We start from the raw sequence: 21,934 nt of genomic DNA, 5'->3' as shown, positions 1-21,934 counted from the left end.
CACTTCTCCCCCCCCCACAACATGGGTGAAAGGAAAGTGTGCCCTTCTTGGCTCAGCCATGAGCCCTGGCAGCCAAGTTCAGGGCTGAGGATGTGACCTGGCCCACTCATCAGAAGAACATGGGTGAGGGGGAAGGAGCAAGATGGCTGAGGAGTAGGAGACCGAGATTATCATCAGGTACTAGGAGTTCAGCTAGACAGTTATTAGACCATCCTGAACACCTACAAACTCAATAGGAGAGAGAAGAGAAGAGCAGCAATTCTAGGAACAGAAAACTGACCACTTTCCAGAAGGTAGGACGTGCGGGAAAGTGAATCCAAAGAGACAGGAAGATAGACCACGGGGGAGGGGCCGGCTTATGGCAAGTGGTAGAGCAGCCGAGCACAAAATCGGAACTTTTAGAAGTCTGCCCCACTGAGGGATGTTGCTCCAGGGGCTAAGCAGGGGTGGAGCCCATGCAGGAACAGTGTGGTCTCCAGACCCATGGAGACACAAAAAGACCAGGGGTGTCTGAGTGTGGCAGGTCTCCCAGGTATTGGAGGGGGGAAGCCAGCAACAGAGATGGAGCTGAGGAGTAGGCTCTCGACAGGGTTACCTTAAACTGTGATTGAAGGCATAGTCAGGCCACTGCTCTTTGAGCAGGGACCCCACAAGCAGCAGATCCAGGGAGACCCCCTCCTTCCTCCTCCAGAAGGAGTGGTACAGGAGTGCTGCAGGAATTGGCTGGGTTTGGAGACTCCAAATGGGGCCGTGTGCCAGAGATAGAAATTCTTGGTCATAGGCCGGGTGAGCTTGGAGCGTGGCTGGAGACCAGGGAGACAGGAGGGATTGAATTTTTTCTCTGAGGGCACACTGAAGAGCGAGGCCCCAAGATCTCAGCTCCTATAGGGCCGGAGGTTGGGAGGCTGCCATTTTCATTCCTGTCCTCCAGAGCTCTATGGAAAGTGTTCAGGGAATAAAAGCTCCAAGAGCGAACCCGAGCAGATTACTTAGCCTGGTCCCATGGCAAGGGTGGTACAGTTTTGCCTTGGGCAAAGACATTTGAGAATCACTGCAATAGGCCCCTTCCCCAGAAGATCAGCAAGAACATCCAGCCAAGACCAAGTTCACTGATCAATGAGAACTGCAGAACTGCAGAGCTATGGGAAAGCATCACATAGAATTCATGGCTTTTTCCCCATGACCCTTTAGTCTTTCAAAGTTAAATTTTTAAAATTTTCTTATTCTATTTTTTAATTTTCCCCCTTTCTTATTTTAATGTTTTAAAGCTATTTTATCTTATCAATACCGTTTTAAAAATCTTTTAAAATTTTCATTGTTATAGTCATTTTTTGTATACATATAGGTTTTTTGTTTCTTTAAAATTTTGGTATACAATTTCTTCTAATAGAACAAAATATACCCTAAATCTAGCACATGGCTTTGTTCTAGTCTCTAGCCTGATCACATTTTCCCCATTTTTTTTCTTTTTTCAACCAACGTCTTATCAATTCCTATTTTAGACTCTTTTTAAATTTTCATCTTTATAGTCATATTCTATCCCTTCATAGTGTTTACCCTTATTTTAGTGCATATATATATATATTTTTTTCTTTCTTTCTTTAAAATTTTTGGAGGTACTTTCTTCTAACAGACCAAAATGCACCAAAAATCAAGTGTGTGGCTCTGTTCTATTCACCAGTCTAATATATATATGTGTATGTATATATATATATATATATATATTTTTTTTTTTCTTCGTTTCTCCCCCTTTTCTCTCCCCCTGGTTTCGGGGCTCTCCTGACTTGGTTAGTGTATATTTTTCTGGGGTCATTGCTACCCTTTTAGTATTTTGTTCTCTCATTCATCTTTTCTTACCTGGATTAAATGACAAGGCAGAAAAACTCACCACAAAAAAATGAACAAGAGGAAGTACTGATGGCTAGTGACTTAATCAATATGGACATTAGTAATATGTCAGAACTAGAGTTTAGAATGATGATTATCAAGGCTAGCTGGGCTTGAAAAAAGCATGGAAGATGTTAGAGAAGCCCTCTCTGGAGAAATAAAAGAACTAAGATCTAACCAAGTTGAAATAAAAAAATCTATTAATGAGATGCAATAAAAAATGGAGGTGCTTACAACTAGGATAAATGAGACAGAAGAGAGAATTAGTGATATAGAAGACCAAATGATAGAGAATAAAGAAGCTGAGCAAAAGAGAGACAAACAACTACTGGACCATGAGGGGAGAGTTCAAGAGATAAGTGATACCATAAGACAAAACAATATTTGAATAATTGAGTTCCCAGAAGAAGCAGAAAGGGAGAGAGGGGAAGAAGGCATATTGGAACAAATTATAGCAGAGAATTTCCCTAATTTGGCAAAGGGAACAAGCTTCAAAATCCAGGAGGCTCAGAGAACCCCCCTCAAAATCAATAAAAATAGGTCCACACCCCATCATCTAATAGTAAAACTTACAAGTCTCAGTGACAAAGAGAAAATCCTGAAAGCAGCTCAGGACAAGAGGTCTGTAACATACATGGTAGAAATATTAGATTGGTAACAGACCTATCCACAGAGACCTGGCAGGCCAGAAAGGACTGGCATGATATATTCAGAGCACTAAATGAGCAAACGATGCAGCCAAGAATACTATATCCAGCTAGGCTGTCATTGAAAATAGAAGGAGAGAGAAAAAGCTTCCATGACAAACAAAAAGTAAAAGAATTTGCAAACACCAAACCAGCCCTACAGGAAATGTTGAAAGGGATCCTCTAAGCAAAGAGAGAGCCCAAAAGTAACAGACCAGAAAGGAACAGAGACAATATAGAGTAACAGTCACCTTACAGCCAATACAATGGCACTGAATTCATATCTTTCAAGAGTTATCCTGAATGCAAATAGGTGAAATGCCCCAATCAAAAGACACAGGGTAACAGAATGGATAAAGAGAGAGAGAGAGAGAGAGAGAGAGAGAGAGAGAGAGATTGATTGATTCATAAATATGCTCTCCACAAGAAACTCATTTTAGACCCAAAGACATCTCCAGATATAAAGTGAGGGGGTGGAAAACCATTTACCATGCTAATGGAAATCATACAAAAGCTAGGGTGGCAATCCTTATATCAGGCAAATTAGATTTTCAACCAAAGACTGTAATAAGAGATGAGGAAGGACACTCTTTCATACTTAAAGGGTCTGTCCAACAAGAAGATCTAACAATTTTAAATATCTATGCCTTTGACATGGGAGCAGCCAATTATATAAACCAATTAATAACAAAATCCAAGAAACACATCAACAATAATACAATAATGGTATGGGACTTTAACATCCCCTTACTGAAATGGACAGATCACCGAAGCAAAAATCAACAAGGAAATAAAGGCTTTAAATGACACACATGACCAGAAGGATATCACAGATATATTTAGAAAATTCCATCCTAAAGTAACAGAATACACATTCTTCTCTAGTGCACATGGAACATTCTCCAGAATACATCACATCCTGAGTCACAAATCAGGTCTCAACTGGTACCAAAAGATTGGGATCATTCCCTACATATTTTCAGACCACAATGCTTTGAAACTAGACTCAATCACAAGAGGAAAGTTGGAAACAACTCAAATACACGGAGGCTAAAGAGCATCCCACTAAATAATGAATGGGTCAACCAGGAAATTAAAGGAGAATTGAAAAAATTCATGGAAACAAATGAAAATAAAACACAACTGCTCAAAATCTTTGGAACACACAAAGGCAGTCCTGAGAGGAAAGAATACAGTGATATAAGCCTTTCTCAAGAAACAAGAAAGGTCTCAAGTACACAACCTCATCCTACACCTAACAGAGCTGGAGAAAGAACAGCAAAGAAAGCCTAAATCCAGCAGGAGAACAGCAATAATAAAGATCAGAGCAGAAATCAATGAAATAGAAACCAAAAGAACCATAGAATAAATAAACAAAAGTAGGAGCTGGTTCCTTGAAATAATTAATGAGATTGATAAACCCTTGACCAGACTTATCAAAAAGAAAAGAGAAAGGACCCTCATTCACCTCCCCTTCCAATTTCCCTCAACTCTCTACTCAGTGGGGAGCCTGCTTCCCCCTCACTCTCTCTGCCTGCCTCTCTGCTACTTGTGATCTCTGTCAAATAAACAAATAAAATCTTTTAAAAAACAAACAAACAAAAAAAACAAAACAAAACAAAAAAAAAGAAAAGAAAAGAGAAAGGACCCAAATAAATAAAATCATGATGAAAGAGGAGAAATCACAACAAACAGCAAAGAAATACAAACAGTTACAAGAACATATTATGAGCAACAATACACCAGAAATTTGACAATCTGGAAGAAATGGATGCATTCCTAGAGATGTAAAAACAACCAAAACTGAACCAGGAAGAAATAGAAAACCTGGACAGACCCATAACCAGTATGGAGATTGAAGCAGTCATCCAAAATCTCCCAACAAAAATAGTCCAGGGCCAGATGGCTTCCCAGGGGAATTCTACCGAACACTTAGAGAAGAATTAATATCCATTCTTCTGAAACTGTTCTAAAAAATAGAAATGGAAGGAAAACTCCCAAACTCATTTTAGGAGGCCAGTATTCCCTTGATCCCCAAACCAGACAAAGACCCCACAAAAAGGAGAATTACAGACCGATGTCCCTGATGAATATGGATGCAAAAATTCTCCCCAAAATACTAGCCAATAGGCTCCAACAGTACATTAAAGGGATTATTCACCACGACCAAGTAGGATTTATTCCTGGGCTACAAGGTTGGTTCGACATCCACAAATCAATCAATGTGATACAGTACATTAATAAAAGAAAGCACAAGAACCATATGACACTCTTAATAGATGCAGAAAAAGCATTTTACAATGTACAGCATCCTTTCTTGATCAAAACTCTTCACAGTGTAGGCATAGAGGGTACACATATCACTCAATATCATCAAAGCCATCTATGAAAAACCCACTATGAAAAACTAAGAGCTTTTCCACTAAGGTCAGGAACATGGCAGGGATGTCCACTATCATCACGTCTGTTCAACATAGTTCTAGACGTGTTAGCCTCAGCAATCAGACAACAAAAAGAAATAAAAGCAACTGAATCAGCAAAGAAGTCAAACTCTTACCCTTTGCAGATGATATGATACTTCATGTGGAAAACCCAAAAGACTCCACCCCAACACTGCTAGAACTCATACAGGAATTCTATAAAGTGTTAGGATATAAAATCAGTGCCCCAAAAGTAGTTGCATTTCTATACACCAACACTAAGATGGAAGAAAGAGTAATTAAGGACTCAGTCCCATTTACAACTGTACCCAAACCCATAAGACACCTAGGAATAAATCTAACCAAAGATGCGAAGAATCTGTACTCAGAAAACTACAGAATACTCATGAAAGAAATTAAGGAAGACACAAAGAAATGGAAAAATGTTCCATGCTCATGGATTGGAAGAACAAATACTATGAAAATATCTATGCTACCTAGAGCAATCTACATGTTTAATGCAATCCCTATCAAAATACCATCAACTTCTTTCACAGAGCTGGAACAAATAATCCTAAAATCTCTATGGAACCAGAAAAGACCCTGAATAGCTAGAGGAATATTGAAGAAGAAGCAAAAGCTAGTAGCATTACAATTCCAGACTTCAAGCTCTGTTACAAAGCTGTCATCATCAAGACAGTATGGTACTGGCACAAAAACAGACACACAGATCAGTGGAACAGAATAGAGAGCCCAGAAATAGACCCTCAACTCTATGGTCAACTAATCTTCAACAAAGCAGGAAAGAATGTCCAAAGGAAAAAAGACAGTCTATTCAACAAATGGTGTTGGGATAATTGGACAGTCATATCATGAAGAATGAAACTGGACCATTTCCTTATACCACACACAAAAATAGACTCAAATGGATGAAAGACCTCAAGGTGAGACAGGAGCCCATCAAAATCCTTGAGAACACAGGCAGCAACCTCTTCAATGTCAACCATAGCAACTTCTTCCTAGAAACATCGCCAAAGGCAAGAGAAGCAAGGGCAAAAATGTACTACTGGGACCACATCAAGATCATAAGCTTTTGAACAGCAAAGGAAACAGTCAACAAAACCAAAAGACAACTGACAGAATGGGAGGAGGTATTTGCAAATGACATATCAGGTAAAGGGCTAGTATCTAAAATCTATAAAGAACTTATCAAACTCAACCCCCAAAGAACAAATAATCCAATCAAGAAATGGGCAGAGGACATGAACAGACATTTCAGCTAAGAAGACCTCTAGATAGCCAAGAGAAACATGAAAAAGTATTCCACATCACTAGGCATCAGGGAAATACCAATCAAAACCACAATGAGATACCACTTCACACCAGTCAGAATGGTTAAAATTAACAACTCAGGAAATGACAGGTTTTGACGAGTATGCGGAGAAAGGGGAACCCTCCTACACTATTTGTAGGAGTGCAACCTGGTACAGCCACTCTGGAAAACAGTATGGGGGTTCCTCAAAAAGTTGAAAATAGAGTTAACCTGCGACCCAGCAAATCACTACCAACTATTTACCCCAAAGCTACAAATATAGTGATCTGAAGGGGCAGGTGCACCTGAATGTTTATAGAAGCAATGTCCACAATAGCCAAACTATGGAAAGAGCCCAGATGTCCATCAACAGATGAATGGATAAAGAAGAGGTGGTATGTATATGTATGTATGCATGTATATATGTATGTATACACACACACACACACACACACACACACACAGGAATATCATGCAGCCATAAATACCCCTGAAATCTTGCCATTTGCAATGATGTGGATGGAACTAGAGGGTATTATGCTAAGCACAATAAGTCAATCAGAGAAAGACAATTATCGTATGATCTCACTGATGCAAGGAATAAGAGAAATAAGACAGAGGAGCACAGGGGAAGGAAGGGAAAAATGAAGTAAGATGAAACCAGAGAGGGTGACAATCCATAAGAGACTCTTAATCTCAGGAAACAAACAGGGTTGCTGGAGTGGAGGGGGTGGGGAGGGATAGGGTGGCTGAGTGATGGACATTGGGAGGGTATGTGCTATGGTGAGCACTGTGAATTGTGTAAGACTGATGCTTCACAGACTTGTACCCCTGAAACAAATAATAATTATATGTTAATAAAAAATTGCTACTAACCCATAGGCACCCTGAGTAGTTTCATAGGAGGGTATTTTGTACATTTAAGGAATCGATAATTCCTAGAGCATAAGACAGAGAAGATGTTGCAAATTTTATAACTTGGGCACCACAACTGTCAAAGAGAGTACAAAAAAGAGGACTACAGACCTAATTCACTTTGACTGGATATACCAAAATCCCAAGTGACATATTAGTAAATCAAGACTAGCCTGGTGTTAAAAGAGCACATCGTGACCAAGCATAATATGTTTCAATGGCTAACTATCAGGAAATCTGTAATTAATCACCTCCAAAATCCAAAGCAGTCAAAAAAGAAAAATCATTTGATTCTCTTGCTAGACACTGAAAGGGCTTTTGAAAAAAATTCAGAATCAATTTCTTAGAGGAAAAAACCTCAATAAAATAAGAACAGAATGATATTTGTTTCCTACAGTGAGGAATATCTCCATAAAAAGAAGAAATAGCACCATTCTTTATGGAATTGTGAAACATTAAGTCAGAAAAAAAAGGAAAAAAGAAAGAAGGCAATATCAGACTCTCAACACGATTCAGGGTGTGATTGTCGATTGAAGGCAAGAAATGAGGAGTATTAAAAAGATGTAGAAAAATGATATTTTATCTGGATATGCTCCAGATAATGAACCCCAAAGTAGTAAGTTTCAATAAGTGAGTGCAGAGAGGGGTCCCAGCACCAAAACCTAGAAAACTAATAGCTTACTTCCTGGCAGCAATCAAACAGAAATCACTCTGGACCTAAATGAAAAAACTCTAAAATCTCACTAAGGACATTAAAAAAAGACTTCAATAATTGGAGAGTCATGTTCTGGGAATGGAAGATTTACTGCAGTTAAGAAAAGAGATAGTCCAAATTAAGCCATACATTTAATCTAATTGCAATGAAAATCAGTCGGTGGGGGCTCGACGACACAATTCTAAAAGTTACCCAGAAGAAAAAAATGTGCCAGGACAGCTGAGGAAATTTTGAAAAGCAAGGGTGATGATGGGCACTGTTTCCTACCAGATATTATAAAATATGACAGTAGCAAATGTTGCAAAGCAGGGGTGGGGGAGGCTAGGGCCAGGGGAGGGCTGAAGGAATCCCCCAACTCTGAATCAGGCACCACACTAATGGTGTGGATTGGTTTTAGCAAGCTCTGTCAATTCATTATGTGCAGCCAACATTTATTAAATACCACCCAAGTACCAGGCATTATGGACAGAGCAGGGAATACAAGCGGACCAGCCCTGATCCCCGTGGAGCTTGCTGTCTGGGGAAGGTGGTTTAACAGTGAACTCCAGGTGTGATGAGCATTATTACCCGAGGGGGGCTGTTGGTGCATGGGGACAGGGGTAGGGGAAGAATTGCCAGAAGAGAGTAGGATCCACTCTCCACCTCACAAGATAAATACTGAGCTACTTTACTTATACTTTGTCTGTTGAACTGGGGAATCTAAACCCGTGGTTTGTGGACTGACCTCTTCAGTGAGATGGCCAGTGGTCAGCATCAGCCTTGAAGACTGTCCTTTGCCTCAACCCTGACCTTTGATAGAATCTGTGGACCCATGAAGTTTTCAAACTAGACTGTGTTTCTGCATCCCCTCGGGGGCTTGTTAAAAACAGCACTGGTGCCCACTTCACAATGTCTGATCCCGGAGGTCTGGGCTGGGGCTGGAGGATCCGCTTCTAGTTATCAGCCTCCGGGTGAGCCCCGGACTCAGTTCTGACTTGCAGTCACTCGAAGACCGATTCAGGGCTAACTTTGAACTGAAATGTTCAGCCCTATTCTAGAACGAAATGAAACTGGACTGAAAGTCAAGGGTGTGGAATGAGTCATCCACTTAAAAATATAGGTCTACGGACAAAGACACTTCCCCTGGGTGTGGGTGCTCACAGTGAGAGGCCCCTCTGCTGCCCGTTAGGTTTCCATGAGCCACTGTCCTCCTGGGGTCTGAGATTACTCCTCCTCTGACTTCTGTCCCTCGATCTGCCAGACTATAGAGGGGGTCTCAGACCAGTTTCATCTGCCAGGGCCCCCTCTTCCCCATCTTGCCCTGACTCCACAAATGGGGATTGTGAAGACACTTTCCCTCATGTCCTCGATTCAGGGTCACATCAGTCTTCGTAAGATGCCTATGCCTCTGCGGTGTACCTTATCCCGCAGACCTTCGGTTATCACCTTCTGGAACTCATGTTCAGCCATGAGCAAAATGTCCTATATCCTCAAATTCTTGTATGAACTTTTTTTCACCTTCTTACCCAAATGGAAGCCTGGAGACACTGCTTCTCCTGCAGCCTCTTCAGGGGGTGGGGCTCTCTCCCTCACCTCCCCCTGGAGTGGGCTGCGAGGTGGGGCAGGTGCCCTCCTCCTCCCACCCGCTCTAGGACATTCCCTGTACTTCCCTCCTCCTCCTGTGCCCCATTCCCTCTTACTAATGAGCATTCTGATCAGCCTATAGAAAACTTTTAATTTCCATCTTAAAAAACTCCCAAACTTCTCTTTCCCCCAAATTCTCTCCCCAGTGTTGCCCCATTTTCCTCCTTGGAAGCACCCTGAAGAGTTGCTCATATTTGGGGGCTCGAATTTCTCTCCCCCGTTGCCTCCTGGGTCAGTTCCAGGCAGAGGTTCCCCACTGCCCCATGGAAATGGCTCTTCTCCAGCGATTCCCACCTCCCACCCTATGCCAAACCTGACTCAATGCCCAGTTCTCTGACCCCATCCTCACTGAGCTGTCTGCAGCACTGGGCACAGCTGACCACTCCTCCTTCGTCCAACTTGTCCCTTCGACTTCATACTTGGAAGCCCAACTGACTTCACAGAACCTGGCATTTACTATGTCTGCATGAGCTTCTGAGCTTTCTTCCCCGAATCTGCTCATCTATCCCCCTCTTATCTCAAAAAATGTTCATTCCGTCCTCCGGGAGTTCAGGCCAAGAGCCTTCCGAAGGATTGGTGACTCTCCCACCAAGTTGAAAGATATGTCAACTTTTTAGTAAGGCCTTCACTTGCCATCCCCTCTACCATTTCGATCTTGTGTCTGACTTTCCTTGTCCCTTTGTTTTTTAATTTTCCTTTTTACTTCTCACCCTAAGACCTGCTCTGCAAGGACGGAGGTTCTGGTCTGCTCACTGCTGGGTTTCCAGAGCATGGCCTGGGAGTGGCCTGCAGGAGAAACTCAGTATGTGTCTGGTCAAAGCAGGTTACACGGACCCCTGACGGAAGAGGTGGACAGGAAAGGAGGGGAGAGAATTCTCAGCCGAGGGAATTGTCAGCACAGATTCATTGGCTGGAGTATTTGGGGATAGGTGGGGGCCAAGACACAAGGCTGGCAGGAATAAGCCTGCATGTATGTGACTGTGAACATGGGACTGTGGGCTGGAGGGGCCACGAGGCTGGTGTCCCCCCCTGCTGTGGACCAGTGGCTCAGGCTTCCCATCCTGTCTGTCCTGAGAAACTGGCATGGAGGAGGCCACTGGGGCCCAGCCAGGCCAGCAGCAATCGAAGGGATGTTGCACCCAGTCCTGGCCCTCCTGGGTCTTCCTGGCTTCAGGCCCTGCACAAAGGGAGCCTGTGACACGGAAGGCGACCCACGAGGCACCAAGGAGCTCCACTGAGAAGCCCGTCATGCCCTGACCTGACCACCTGCTAACTGGGAGACTGGCCCAACAAGGTTTAAAAAACAAAAACCAAAAAACACAAAAACAACCAAAGCCTTATCCCTCCAGTACGGTGGGATTGCACTTACTAACCTGAGAACCCAGGTGTCCTCATACGTGAGGAGACATCCACACATCCTGCCGCGGTGTGGACCAGGCCCCAGGCTCTGAGAGAACACCTGCTTCCTTCGGGCAGAAGCTGTGACTCCTAACTCCTAGCAGAGCCAGAGCTCAGGATGCAGTCTCCCGCAGGGACAGGTGAGCCCGAGAAAAACAGGGGGTCAGGGAGGGGTCAAAGACCCCAGGAACCCTGGTTCCCATCGGGATGGGGTCCAGTCAGGAAAAGCCTGGCATTCTCACCGTGAGAGACTGAGGGGCTGGGGTGCGGGCACAGCTTCCTACTGGCAACAAAGACGCACCTGTTTTCCTCTGGCCTGCATCTCCCGTCTCCTTTTGTATTAATTCACACACGAAAAATCATTTGAAATTAATATATTCTGGGTAAACACATTCATTTTCTTTTAAATTTGCAAAACCCTCCAGTGAAAACATTTGAATATGTAACACAAAGGCCCATTTTCTTTGGGAAACATGGATCATTTCCAAGGTGAAAGGCAGCATAAATATGTCCTAAGTAAGAGGCACATTCACAAAAGGACCAAGCTGGAGTCATCAACAGATTTGGGAGAGGATTATTGTGTTTTGGGAATGAATCGTTACTTGTCTGAACTGTGGGGAGTTGGAGGGGTTTGTATTTTAATGGATTAATCATTTATGTCTCAAGTTCTTGCTCTTTCCTAGGAGGGCAATATGGGAGGTTTGCATGAAGTTATAAATCATGTCAGCGTTTGGACCTCATCTCTGAGAGGCCTGGTCTGTGAGGAAATTATACTAATAATTTGAGTGAAGTAGTTGCCTGGAAGGGCTCCCTTTAGCCAACCAGGTCAATGCAGAGTTGGGGATGGAAAACCCCCAGAAGATGGGGGTCTGGCCTATATATGGGGTCTGGCCCCTGCCGCCAAGGAGTGGGGCAGCTCCAGAAAGAAGTCAGTATTTTATTCTTGGCTTGGCTAGTTTCACTGGGTCTTGATTTTCCCATCTGTATAATGGGTTGCATGCTCTCTGAGGGGCCACTGCTCAGAACATCTATGTCCACTAACTACAGTTTCATGTGGCTTGAGACAACCAAAATCTCTCCCATATCTGTCCCACCCTGAACTGTGAACTCTGCATCAGGGATTTCCAAGCACTGGAGACATATCAGATCTCATCAGGCCTTTAAGGCAGGAGGACTACTGTTCTTCCCATTTTAAAGGTGAGCTTACTTGCCTTCCTTGTATGTCAAGGAAACACCAGTACAAGCCCTTGAACCCAGGTGCCTCTGCTCAGGGTTCATGTCTTGACTCTGTGTGACAGGGGTTGCTAGCTGGGGTCTGCACGGGGCTTAGGGTGGAGAAGTCCTAGAAAGGCTTGGAGCCTTCCAAGAAGCAGGTAACTGGGCAAGGCCCTCTTTCTGCCCTTTCCCATCCTCCCCCACCCCCAGCCCCTTCCCTCTGGTTGAGGAGAAGCTCTGCGGAGGAATAGACACGGAACATCACTCCCTGACTGGGTGCCCCAGGTGCCGCCTCAGCTCAGTAAGCAACAGGCCATCTGCCCGACCACAGTGGGACCAAACCAGACCTCCAACAGCTGTGCTGGGCAACCGCACTGGGTTCTACCTGGGCAGCTCAGGGACAGCTTTCATGGTTTTCAATCATACTTGGCATGAATGGCAAAAGGGAACAAATCTGGGAGGAGTCAAGATGGCGGAGAAGTAGCAGGCTGAGACGACATCGGGTGGCAGGAGATCAGCTAGACAGCTTATCTAACCATTGTGAACACCTACAAATCCAACGGGAAATCGAAGAGAAGAAGAGCAACAATTCTAGAAACAGAGAATCGATCACTTTCTGAAAGGTAGGACCTGCGGAGAAGTGAATCCAAAGCGACGGGAAGATAGACCCCGGGGGGAGGGGCTGGCTCCCGGGAAGCGGTGGAGCAACAGGAGCACAAAATCGGGACTTTTAAAAGTCGGCTCCACTGGGAGACATCGCTCCAGAGGCTAAACCGGGGGGAAACCCAGGCGGGGTCAGCATAACCCCAGGTCCCGCGGGGTCACAGAAGGACTGGGGGTGTCTGAGTGCTGCAGAGCTCGCAGGTTTTAGAGTGGGGAAGCCGGCTACAGCGACAAAGCCTAGGAGTGAGCTCTTAGGCCGGGGTTACCTTGTGCCGGTCGCAGGCTGGGTGGGCTCGGAGCGCGGGCGGTGGCCACGGAGACAGAAGCGACCCGGCGCCATCTTCATTCCCGACCTCCAGAACTCTACGGAAAGCGCTCAGGGAACAAAAGCTCCCGAAAGCAAACCCGAGCGGATTCCTTAGCCCGGCCCCTGGCAAGGGCGGTGCAATTCCGCCTGCGGCAAAGACACTTGAGAATCACTACAACAGGCCCCTCCCCCAGAAGATCAACAAGAAACCCATCCAAAACCAACTTCAGTCACCAAGAACAGCGGAATTCCACAGCAGGAGAAAGCGAATCTTATCTGGACAAATGACAAGGCGGAAAAACTCACCTCAAAAAAAAGAACAAGAGGCCGTACGGAAGGCTGGAGACTTAATCAATATGGACATTGGTAACATGACAGATCTAGAGTTTAGAATGACAATTCTCAAGGTTCTAGCCGGGCTCGAAAAAGGCATAGAAGATATTAGAGAAATCCTCTCCGGAGAGATAAAAGCCCTTTCTGGAGAAATAAAAGAACTAAAATCTAACCAAGTTCAAATCAAAAAAGCTATTAATGAGGTGCAATCAAAAATGGAAGCTCTCACTGCTAGGATAAATGAGGCAGAAGAAAGAATTAGTGACATAGAAGACCAAATGACAGAGAATAAAGAAGCTGAGCAAAAGAGAGACAAACAAATACTGGACCACGAGGAGAGAATTAGAGAGATAAGCGACACCATAAGACGACACAACATTAGAATAATTGGGATTCCAGAAGAAGAAGAAAGAGAGAGGGGAGCAGAAGGTATATTGGAGACAATTATTGGAGAGAATTTCCCTAATATGGCAAAGGGAACAAACATCAAAATCCAGGAGATGCTAAGAATGCCCCTCAAAATCAATAAAAATAGGTCCACACCTCATCACCTGATAGTAAAATTTACAAGTCTTAGCGACAAAGAGAAAATCCTGAAAGCAGCCCAGGAAAAGAAGTCTGTAACATACAAGGGTAAAAACATTAGATTGGCAGTGGACCTATCCACAGAGACGTGGCAGGCCAGGAAGAACTGGCATGATATATTCAGAGCACTAAATGAGAAAAACATGCAGCCAAGAATACTATATCCGGCTAGGCTATCATTGAAAATAGAAGGAGAGATAAAGAGCTTCCAGGACAAACAAAAGCTGAAAGAATTTGCAAACACCAAACCAGCTCTACAGGAAATATTGAAAGGGGTCCTCTAAGCAAAGAGAGACCCTAAAAGGAGTAGATCAGAAAGAAACAGAGACAATATACAGTAACAGTCACCTTACAGGCAATACAATGGCACTAAATTCATATCTCTCAATAGTTACCCTGAATGTTAATGGGCTCAATGCCCCAATCAAAAGACACAGGGTATCAGAATGGATAAAAAAACAAAACCCATCAATATGCTGCCTACAAGAAACTCATTTTAGACCTGAAGACACCTCCAGATTTAAAGTGAGGGGGTGGAAAACAATGTACCATGCTAATGGACATCAGAAGAAAGCTGGGGTGGCAATCCTTATATCAGATCAATTAGATTTTAAGCCAAAGACTATAATAAGAGATGAGGAAGGACACTATATCATACTCAAAGGGTCTGTCCAACAAGAAGACCTAACAATCTTAAATATCTATGCCCCTAACATGGGAGCAGCCAACTATATAAACCAATTAATAACAAATCAAAGAAATACATCGACAGTAATACAGTAATAGCAGGGGACTTTAACACTCCCCTCACTGAAATGGACAGATCATCTAAGCAAAAGATCAATAAGGAAATAAAGGCCTTAAATGACACACTGGACCAGATGGACATCACAGATATATTCAGAACATTCCATCCCAAAGCAACTGAATATACATTCTTCTCTAGTGCACATGGAACATTCTCCAGAATAGACCACATCCTGGGTCATAAATCAGGTCTCAATCGGTACCAAAAGATTGAGATCATTCCCTGCATATTTTCAGACCACAATGCTCTGAAGCTCGAACTCAATCACAAGAGGAAATTTGGAAAGAACGCAAATACATGGAGACTAAACAGCATCCTTCTAAAAAATGAATGGGTCAACCAGGAAATTAAAGAAGAATTGAAAAAATTCATGGAAACCAATGATAATGAAAACACAACGGTTCAAAATCTGTGGGACACAACAAAGGCAGTCCTGAGAGGAAAATATATAGCGGTGCAAGCCTTTTTTAAGAAACAAGAAAGGTCTCAAATATACAACCTAACCCTACACCTAAAGGAGCTGGAGAGAGAACAACAAAGAAAGCCTAAACCCAGCAGGAGAAGAGAAATCATAAAGATCAGAGCAGAAATCAATGAAATAGAAACTAAAAAAACAATAGAACAAATCAATAAAACTAGGAGCTGGTTCTTTGAAAGAATTAATAAGATTGATAAGCCCCTGGCCAGACTTATCAAAAAGAAAAGAGAAAGGACGCAAATAAATAAAATCATGAATGAAAGAGGAGAGATCACAACCAACACCAAAGAAATACAAACAATTATAAGAACATACTACGAGCAACTCTACGCCAACAAATTTGACAATCTGGAAGAAATGGATACATTTCTAGAGACGTATAAACTACCACAACTGAACCAGGAAGAAATAGATAACCTGAACAGACCCATAACCAGTAAGGAGATTGAAACAGTCATCAAAAATCTCCAAACAAACAAAAGTCCAGGACCAGACGGCTTCCCAGGGGAATTCTACCAAACATTTAAAGAAGAATTAATTCCTATTCTCCTGAAACTGTTCCAAAAAATAGAAATGGAAGGAAAACTTCCAAACTCATTCTATGAGGCCAGCATCACCTTGATCCCAAAACCAGACAAGGATCCCACCAAAAAAGAATTACAGACCAATATCTTTGATGAACACAGATGCAAAAATTCTCACCAAAATACTGGCCAATAGGATCCAACAGTACATTAAAAGGATTATTCACCACGACCAAGTGGGATTTATTCCAGGGCTGCAAGGTTGGTTCAACATCCGCAAATCCATCAATGTGATACAATACATTAATAAAAGAAAGAATAAGAACCATATGATACTCTCAATAGATGCTGAAAAAGCGTTTGACAAAGTGCAGCATCCCTTCCTGATTAAAACTCTTCAAAGTGTAGGGATAGAAGGCACATACCTCAATATTATCAAAGCCATCTATGAAAAACCCACCGCAAATATCATTCTCAATGGAGAAAAACTGAAAGCTTTTCTGCTAAGGTCAGGAGCACGGCAGGGATGTCCACCACTGCTGTTCAACATAGTACTAGAAGTCCTAGCCTCAGCAATCAGACAACAAAAAGAAATTAAAGGCATCCAAATTGGCAAAGAAGAAGTCAAACTATCACTCTTTGCAGATGATATGATACTATATGTGGAAAACCCAAAAGGCTCCACTCCAAAACTGCTAGAACTTATACAGGAATTCAGTAAAGTGTCAGGATATAAAGTCAATGCACAGAAATCAGTCGCGTTTCTTTACACTAACAATAAGACAGAAGAAAGAGAAATTGAGGAGTCAGTCCCATTTACAATCGCACCCAAAACCATAAGATACCTAGGAATAAATCTAACCAAAGAGGCAAAGAATCTATACTCAGAAAACTATAAAGTACTCATGAAAGAAATTGAGGAAGACACAAAGAAATGGAAAAATATTCCATGCTCATGGATTGGAAGAACAAATATCGTGAAAATGTCTATTCTACCTAAAGCAATCTACACATTGAATGCAATCCCTATCAAAATCCCACCCATTTTTTTTTAAAGAAATAGAACAAATAATCCTAAAATTTATATGGAACCAGAAAAGACCTCGAATAGCCAAAGAAATATTGAAAAAGAAAGCCAAAGTCGGTGGCATCACAATTCCAGACTTCAAGCTCTATTACAAAGCTGTCATCATCAAGACAGTATGGTACTGGCACAAAAACAGACATATAGACCAATGAAACAGAATAGAGAGCCCAGAAATAGACCCTCAACTCTATGGTCAACTAATCTTCGATAAAGCAGGAAAGAATATCCAATGGAAAAAAGACGGCCTCTTCAACAAATGGTGCTGGGAAAATTGGACAGCCACATGCAGAAAAATGAAATTGGACCATTTCCTTACACCACACACGAAAATAGACTCAAAATGGATGAAGGACCTCAATGTGAGAAAGGAATCTATCAAAATCCTTGAGGAGAATGCAGGCAGCAACCTCTTTGACCTCAACCGCAGCAACTTCTTCCTAGGAACATCGCCAAAGGCAACAGAAGCAAGGGCAAAAATGAACTATTGGGATTTCATCAAGATCAAAAGCTTTTGCACAGCAAAGGAAACAGTGAACAAAACCAAAAGACAACTGACAGAATGGGAGAAGATATTTGCAAACGACATATCAGATAAAGGGCTAGTATCCAAAATCTATAAAGAGCTTATCAAACTCAACCCCCAAAGAACAAATAATCCAATCAAGAAATGGGCAGAGGACATGAACAGACATTTCTGCAAAGAAGACATCCAGATGGCCAACAGACACATGAAAAAGTGCTCAACATCACTTGGCATCACGGAAATACAAATCAAAACCACAATGAGATACCACCTCACACCAGTCAGAATGGCTAAAATTAACAAGTCAAGAAATGACAGATGCTGGCGAGGATGCAGAGAGAGGGGAACCCTCCTACACTGCTGGTGGGAATGCAAGCTGGTGCAACCACTCTGGAAAACAGTGTGGAGGTTCCTCAAAAAACTGAAAATAGAGCTACCCTACGACCCAGCAATTGCACTACTGGGTATATATCCTAAAGATATGAACGTGGTGCTCCGAAGGGGCACGTGCACCCGAATGTTTATAGCAGCAATGTCCACAATAGCCTCTGTGGAAAGAGCCTAGATGTCCATCAACAGATGAATGGATAAAGAAGATGTGGTATATATACACAATGGAATACTATGCAGCCATCAAAAGACATGAAATCTTGCCATTTGTGATGACGTGGATGGAACTAGAGGGTATCATGCTTAGCGAAATAAGTCAATCGGAGAAAGACAACTATCATATGATCTCTTTGATATGAGGAAGTGGAGATGCAAGGCGGGGGGGCGGTTGGGGGGAGGTAGGAAAAGAAAAAATGAAAAGATGGGATTGGGAGGGAGACAAACCATAAAAGACTCAATCTCAAGAAACAGACTGAGGGTTGTGGGGGGGGAGGGGGGACGGAAGAGGGTGGTGGGGGGAAATGGACATTGGGGAAGGTATGGGCTATGATGAGTGCTGTGAAATGTGTAAACCTAGCGATTCACAGACCTGTACCCCTGGGGATAAAAATACATTATATGTTTATTAAAATAAAAAAATTAAAAAAAAATAAATCAATACCATAGAGTCTAAAAAAAAAAAAAAAAAAGGGAACAAATCCCCCAGATGAATCTACTGCTGCTTTCACTCCCCTTCCTCAGGGCACTCCTAGGCTAGGCAGCCTTCCTTCTGTCCTGAGCATCAGAAGTGTCTTCTCAGCCTCCTCAGGCTCTGCCTGACAGCCTCTGGCACCAAGCAGTAGTCTAGCAAATCTCCCTGAGCCTAATGCCACTGTGGGACTTCCACAACACCCCGGCCCTCCTGCGACCTGTCCTTCAGAGCGCATAGCCCACAGCAGCACAACACAGCTGCTAAATGACCACACCCGCATCCAACATCTGGATTCTCCAACAGCAATAACATGATGCCCAGGTAAGGATGGGTACAGCAGACAGGGCAGGTGTGGGGAGTCTGGGCTTTGGAGTCAAGAGCGGCTTTGCAGTTCCTAACTGCAGGGCTAGGTGCTGGGATCCCTGGTGACCTCATCTGTCAAACAGGGATGGCATGCAGTATGTACTCACTCAATGCTATCATAATCATCTCTTTCATATCCTATTTTCAGCATCTTCCCATACAGATAAGACATTTGCCCCCTCCTGTCCAACACAGCAAGCTTACAATACTCAGAAAGCCTTGCTTCTAATTCCCAGGTCAACCGACAGTGCCCTTGTGTCCTTGGGAGGCAACTTGGGGCCTACGTTAGCATGGTGCTCCCATGAAGGAGCTGGCTAGGGGACCCACACGTTTCCCCCAAGTGTCTGGGAATCAGCCCAGCCCAGGAACCGCATGGGCTACTGAAGCTAGGGCCACCCAAGCTGCCCCGTCTGCCTGTCATGGGAGCCAAGCACCAGGGGCCAATTTAACGACATAAGAAACTGATCACAAAGCACAAATGTCCCAGCATGCTCCCTCTGACTGCTGATGATGCTTCCGCTCCAAGAAAGGCCTTCCATCTGTCTGCAGTTAGGAAATCAAGTGGCCTCTTTTGATTCTCAGTGGGAAGTTTTGCTGTGTGTAGACTCTTCTGGGCCAAAAGCAGTCTCTTCAGTGGAGACTAGGTCTGTAGGGGTCCTCGGGTGGGGGTGGCGGGTGGCTAGGGAGGCTGTGAATGGGGCTTTCCAATGCCAGCTGCGAAGCCCACTTCCCTTCTGGTGGAGAGGTCTCTCTTCTCTCCCTGAAACTCAGCCACCCCTCGTGGTGCTCCTGTATTCAGCTCTGGGAGTGACACATAGGCTCATCCCCATCAGGACCTCAGTCTCAGAATTCTGGGGGATCATGGGGCACCATGGACTTGGCACTTAGTCTATGAAGGCATCTGAGACCCCAGAGTCTCTCCTAGAGGCCCGAGGGGAGTATAGGCTCTCACCTGTGAGGTACTCAGGTTCCTCGGCAGGTGGCTCCCTTCCCCTCCTCAGGGAGTTGTTTGGGGGAAATAAATGGGACAAAGCTCAAGCCATCTCCCTGTGCCCCCTATTCTTGGGAAGTGGCAGCAGGAGGCCAAGGGCAGAGTGAACAATCTGTGAATATGGTTTATTTCCCTTCTCCAGGCTCATCTGAGGAGCCGACGGATCCGGGGCAAACCGCAGGGAGCTGCCTCCCAACCAAACCATCACCCACATTGTACCATGCGGAGCACCACTTGCCAGTTTCATACAGAAAAGCCAGCTTCCTGCTACAGAGCTCCAGCTCTGCCCCGAGCAGCCCATGCTGAGCTGCCTGCACTTAGGACTGACCTTGGAATCTGGTCTGGGTGAACTCCCCCAGTGGCTGCTGTAACTAGGAACCCCTGGGTTATTTCTGGAGAAATCCGGTGACTTCATTCATCATAGGCCTGGATTCAGATCAGCAAGCCGAGCTACAAAGCCCCAAACTATTCAGTATGTCCCCGGTCAAGAGAAATACTAGGATATGGGTTAGGCAGGTATGGCTATAAAAATCCCTTGAACATCCTGTAGGGTAAATGTAGACACCGGCTGAGCACACCACCCCATTGTCCTTAAGTGGCTTGTTACCCTGGTTCCAGAGGAAAGTGAAATTGAGCCTCATCATGTAATCATTTTTAACACCTTGCTCCTTTTCTCTCAGAGCAGAAGCCCTGAGCACCAGCTGGTGCAAAAGATCTAGGGCTGACTAGAAGTTTCCACACCGACACACAAACACCCTACTCAGGACGAGGAGTGAAGCCCGGCTAGGTCTGGCTGGACACGGCTAACTTCTGTGGGGTGCCAGGTCTGCCAAGGCACGGGGACGCCTTGTCTGTTCTGATGGCCAGAGGGGCCAGGCTGGATGGGCCAGCAGTGCGACACAGACATCAAAGCACAGTGCTGGGTCTGGGAAGACACCCACCCGTGGTGTGACTGCGGACAAGTGACCTTACCTAGAGATTTAGCCATAATGGGTTAGACCGTACTGACCGGGAAAGCCTATGGGATGTGTTAGCGCAGGGAGTGGCCAGGGCGAGTGCTCAGAAATCGCCGGCTATTTTAGTTTGTTGTTGATGTCCTCAAAAGGGGTTAATAATTCCCTGTTTCTAGGAGTCCCGGCAACACAGGGGTCCATGAGAAGCAACGAAAACCTCCCGCGTTTGCTCAGGTTCTGTCTTGGCTGGGCCCCGGCTGTGGATTGCTGAGCCCCTCCAGGAGGGAGACTGGAACCATCCCCCAGTGGAGGAAGTCATATCTCTCCATGGACAAGTGACACGGGTGCATGCCCCTGGAAGGGCAGTGGTGTGTTTTAGAGAGTGTCCACTACTCCCTGGATCCCAGAGCCCGGCTGCTGGCCATCACCATGGGAGGGCAGGGCATCTTCTACAGGGGTCTGCGGGAGCCTCAGCTGCCGAGCGCGATCAGCCCGAGGGACTCGCCCCCAGCACCACCATCACCTCATCAGGGGAGGCTTCCGGGGGAAGCCGACAGACAAACTTGTTGGCCGACTCCGCCCTTTCTCCACTGCTCCCCTTTACTTATGAGACAGGAGGGCTATCTTGGACTGGGACACATCTTTTAGAATACAGGAGTGGGGCGGGTTGCTGTGAGCAGCGTTTGGGGAACGCTTAGAGGGGACGACATGCATGGAGCCATTTACTAACCATTCACCTGCAGGACGTGGGTCTGGAAGAGCTCCTCGTGGCCGGAGGCGTGGCACGTGTAGTTGCCCATGTGGACGGTGGTCACCTTGGTGATGTAGAGGGAGTTGTCCTCTCCGAAGTCCTGCACAGGGTGAGGAAGACAACCAGGTTGGCCTCCCTAGTGAGTAGGCTGGGAAGGAGAGCCCAGGCTCCTGCTTTTCCAGGAAAACACAAACCCTGTGGCCAAACCCACGCATTTGGCCAGAGCTGCCAGCAGGGCCAGGCCGGCCAGGGTAGCAGGAACGCCCTCTCTCTTCCATGTTATTGGCCTGAACCTTGTTTATCCAATTAAGGCCTG

At 44.6% G+C, this 21,934-nt stretch overlaps 1 protein-coding gene across 2 annotated transcripts in view; it reads right to left on the bottom strand.

The window, feature by feature from the left end:
* FSTL4 (follistatin like 4) overlaps window positions 1-21,934 on the bottom strand; it is a 407,996-nt gene that overhangs the window by 24,031 nt on the left and 362,031 nt on the right. For both annotated transcript variants that reach the window (XM_080804096.1, XM_080804095.1), the window contains exon 8: window positions 21,598-21,718. In XM_080804096.1, coding sequence (XP_080660222.1) covers window positions 21,598-21,718 — 121 coding nt within the window. The remainder of the gene's footprint in view (window positions 1-21,597; window positions 21,719-21,934) is intronic.

Source organism: Martes martes (genome assembly GCF_963455335.1).
Source record: "Martes martes genome assembly, chromosome: 5".
Taxonomy (NCBI): Eukaryota; Metazoa; Chordata; class Mammalia; order Carnivora; family Mustelidae; genus Martes; species Martes martes.
This window is presented reverse-complemented; position numbering and strand designations above follow the sequence as displayed.